Raw genomic sequence first — 4,386 nt, forward strand, 5'->3', positions numbered from 1 at the left:
GGTGTGTGGGGGGAGGGGGTGGCAGCTGACCCCCAGCGCCCACCTGTGAATTCTTTATTGCTGGGGAAAAAAGGCAGAGGACCGCGTTAATCAGCACCTGATTTTCCACCGAGCGTGCCTTGCGTGGCGGGGTGCCTTAGGGCTGATCTCCCATCCGAACAAAACAGCGCGACTATTTATGGCCGTGGCTTAGAGAGGAGCAGATCTCATGTACCGTGTTGGAAGCTCTTGAAAAACAGCCAAAGTACAGAGGTCAAGGTTCCTGCACTGAAAGCGTAAGCCAAAACGTAACAAAAGCAACTTAATGGGACGCAAGACGGCAACGTCCTTCATGAGGATCTGGCAGTAGCTGGAAAACTGGGTCACTGCATTTTTCACTAATCGCTGGGTTCAAATAATAAATTACTTCAGCATATTTCTAAACACTGTGGAGGCTAGAGAGTACCTACTTGAAGGCCTGTTACAGTTTCAGCCCATGGGAGTGTTGCCAAGGGGTTCACATCAGGAAGATGAGTGTCAGGCCCCAAATAATGCTCAGTGGATGATATTAGGATAAAAGAAAATACGTGGTCGTGCTATCCACTGGGATCTGACTCTTCATTAGAAATTAAGGGACAAGGTAGGCAACATGATTTTGTAGATTTCCCCGAGGTCTGATTTTAAGAGATCATAAAACTCCTTGCCCAAAGCCACTGCTTTCAGTAGCTGCTGTTGTTGAGAGGCAACAGCTCTCAGAAGTTTTACAAGGAGTCGTATACAAATAGACTTTACCAGCGTGCCCGTGAAACTGCCTATTCTTGGAAAAACTTATATGGAAAGATTTAGTGTTGACAGACGTAAGTAGTGATGTCTCAACCATGGAGGATCTGTTGTTTAACCAGCTTCATGAAGGAAAAGTGCTTATCAATAGAGTATTCCCTTTTGGTCTAGAAGATTGTGGAGGCTTTATATATCTATGCAATTTGGTATGCACAATAATTTTATATTCTGTTTGATAAGAAGTTGATTAGAATCAGAAAAATCACCCCAAACTCCAGCAGAAGAGGGCAATGCAACTTGTGCAGATCAAACAACCTTAAAATGGAAAAAGGATTTATATAGTGGCAAGTTGGGCAGTGGCTCTTAAAACTACAGCTGTATTCTTCTAAGCACTCTTTCACGTTACTGGTGAGCTGATAAGCTATGATTCACTGCCATTTGATGTTAAATTTACTGTCACAAAACATTAGAGATCACTGGCTGACAGCAGAAGGTTGGGTTTTTTTAATTCTTGGGTACTGAGAGTTGTCTAAGAATGGGCTGTTAACTGCCTGCAGAGAGCATTTTGTTGCCAGGTTTTCCCAGAAGTGTACACTTCCCTCTTTTCTACTTTTGCTAATACTTTAATACAAGCTTTTTTTTTGGTGTTTTTTTTTTTTTTTTTTACATTCATAAGACATAGTAGCTGCTTGATGTCTGTAAGGCAAAGAAGGCCAAGTATCACTTTTCTCACCAGCTGGGACAATTTTAGCAATAGTAATCAGTTTAATTTCCCAGCTTGATTCAAAACACTGCTACTTACACTCCCATTGTGTGGTGATATCCTCCCCTGTTTACGTGCCCAGGTTCAAAATTTAACTACATCTACCATGCTGTTTTTCTTCCTAATAAATTCAGAAGACGTGGCTGAAGAAGTAAGCAGAAAGAAAGCACGGTGGTATGGCTCCTGTATTGAACTTGGGCAGTGTGGCAAAACGGGATTACATGTGTTATTAGCGTCCTGATCCCACACTACTCTCATAACTAGTGCGGGAGCTTTGCCAAAGGCTGAGTAGGGGCAAAAGGCTGCAATAGTTGGCACTGAAGGAGCAAGATGTCAGTAGCCTTCTTATAATGGGCAATTTTCTCCCAGATATTTAAAGTAAACCAGTACGGATTTGTCTGTGGCTTTAGCTGGTATCGTCAGGGAGAGAGGGGTCAGAGACGTCCCAAGGTGGAGTATTTTAAGGATATATGCCCCCTGTCCTAAGTCACTGGAAATGAAACACAATCGTTTCTGATGTGATGCAGATCTGGGTTGATGCAGCAACTGTCTCCTGTGTTAACCCTGGTAGGTGAGAGGGTCAGGACGACACCCCACCCCCCCCCTTCCCAAGTTACCAATACTTGCACGTTAAACACTTGGTTTTTTTACACAGCTCTTCCAGGTGAGATAATAAATATACAAGAGAACAAAGTCTACTATATAAATGAAAGCAGATTTATAAAATTACAAGTTTAATAGATAAATATAATAAATACTTTATGCATCATAACTCTGGACAACTACATTTAAAGCAAGTATGTTGGCAAGTCACAAGAAAGTTGCTCCTCGGCAACTTCATTTTTCATAAAACCACACTGACAGGCATATTACAATGTTACGTATGAGGCTTTATGCTGTAAGTATGTTCAAATCCCACTCACCTACCGAGTTCACCATGACATATATATGGGTGTAGTGTACCTTCTATTTTGGAATGTCTTTTTGCACACCAACACGGTTGTACAGATAGATGTTCTACTTACCAGGGACAGTGGGGAAGAGTTTTGAAGAAAAATACTGGTAAATGACTTCTAGAAAAACTAAAGCATTTCTTAACTTTTTATTGACATTGGCAAATTAAAATAGAATAAATTAACAATATTTTCTCAAAAAAATGTTTTGTACAAAAATACTGTCAAAATTTCCTGAAAAGCTTTCAACACAGTAGTATCTTTTCATGTACTGAATAAACTATATTAGCACAGTGTCAAAATGCTGAAGACAGAAACAAAATTAAAAAAAAAAAAAAAATCTGTGAAATGTTTGCCACTAGTCAACATTCCATCCACACCATATTATTGTCTGTACATATGGGGGAGGGGGAATGGGTAGCAGACTTTTTTAAGTAACAGTATTACTTTTCCTGATCTGGAAAGGTTTGGCCCACATCTGTTAAGCTTCCAGTTTAGCGTATTGAAGAATAAAAAAAAAAAAATTAGTCTGCACTGCAATGCATAGTTAAAAATTAAGCAAGATGGCAGCATTTGTGCAGTAGTATCTGCCCTTCAAAGTTCATGCAACCAACTAATGCAATTTTTTTTCCCTGTTCACTCAGAATTTGAATGCAGTTCAAGTCATTGGAAATCATCGTTTACAAAATCCACAAGATTAAGCAATTTGCCAAGATTAATATCTAACAGTTCAGCACTGTGGGAATTATGGGCACGAAATCTGCCAGGAAATGGAAGAGAGTGAGGAGGGGAGGGGAGCGACCAACATAAAAAGGCAGAGTTCGCTAGAAATTATTACTACGGGAGGGGACGTGAGTGTCAAGGCTACAGAAAAAGTGGCAGCGATTTAAGGGGAGGGGGGGGGAACAAAAAAGAAAGAAAGAAAAAAAAAAAAAAAAGGATTTATACAAGCGCATAGTTGACTCTGCTTTCCAGATTCTCACCTTTTCAAGCCCTGAAAAGTGAGACACCGCGTCTAGGGGAATGTTTTCATTCGCACCGATAGAAAGTCCTTTGTTTGTTTGAAATGAATCAGCAGCTCACCCTGCTGGGCTGCTGTTTGCAAACGAAGTCTGTCATGAAGTCAAACTCGTTCTGTCCCAACCACAGCTCGGGAAGCTCCTTGATGCGATCCAGCCCCATTTCGATGACTAAGGACATGAGGACCTCCTCGTCGATGAAGTCAGTGTCTATGACATTGGGCGGCAGCATTGCCGCGGGGACGTGGGGGACGGCGGGCGGCAACCCGCTGCCACTGACGCCGCCGCCGCCGCCGTGCTTGGGGTTGCAGTCCCTGAAATGCTGCTGGCTGCCGCTGCCGCCGTTCAGCTGGTGGGTGCCGGGGTGCAAGTCCGGCATGTAGTGGCCGTGGGGGTAGGGGTGGTGGCTGAAGTACTGGTTGTTCAGCTTCTGGAGCTGCATGCTGGCGCTCAGCTGCCCTCCCGGGCTGGCGACGGGGGGGGCCATGAACCACGGGCGATTCCCCGACGGCTCCGGCGGGCTCCACCACCACCCCGCGCACCGGCTGGGCATGGGGCAGTTTCCCACCCCCCATCACCACCACCAGCAGCAGCAGCCGCCGCCGCCGCCGCAGCAGCACGCCTTCAGCGCCCTGATGGGCGACCATATACATTACGGAGCCGGGAATATGAACGCGAGCGGCGGGGTGAGGCACGCCATGGGGCCGGGCAGCGTGAGCGGAGGGCACCCGGCCGGCAATATGCCGCCCCCCGCCCGCTTCGGCGGCTCCCAGTTCATGGCCCCCCCCGTCGCCAGCCCGGGAGGGCAGCTGAGCGCCAGCATGCAGCTCCAGAAGCTGAACAACCAGTACTTCAGCCACCACCCCTACCCCCACGGCCACTACTGTCTCTT

At 45.5% G+C, this 4,386-nt stretch overlaps 1 protein-coding gene across 1 annotated transcript; it reads right to left on the reverse strand.

The window, feature by feature from the left end:
* Window positions 1–2,229: 2,229 nt before the first annotated feature.
* CITED2 (Cbp/p300 interacting transactivator with Glu/Asp rich carboxy-terminal domain 2) lies at window positions 2,230–4,169 on the reverse strand. The gene has a single exon (XM_026846246.1). The coding sequence runs from the start codon at window positions 4,045–4,047 to the stop codon at window positions 3,547–3,549; it is 501 nt and encodes a 166-aa protein (XP_026702047.1). The 5' UTR covers window positions 4,048–4,169; the 3' UTR covers window positions 2,230–3,546.
* Window positions 4,170–4,386: the final 217 nt, after the last annotated feature.

This window comes from Athene cunicularia (genome assembly GCF_003259725.1).
Source record: "Athene cunicularia isolate RWA chromosome 3 unlocalized genomic scaffold, athCun1 chr3_part1, whole genome shotgun sequence".
NCBI lineage: Eukaryota > Metazoa > Chordata > Aves > Strigiformes > Strigidae > Athene > Athene cunicularia.

Bases quoted from the DNA above. Each gene is read 5' to 3' on its own strand.
- CITED2 (XM_026846246.1), bottom strand. From the start codon at position 4,047: ATGCCCAGCCGGTGCGCGGGGTGGTGGTGGAGCCCGCCGGAGCCGTCG.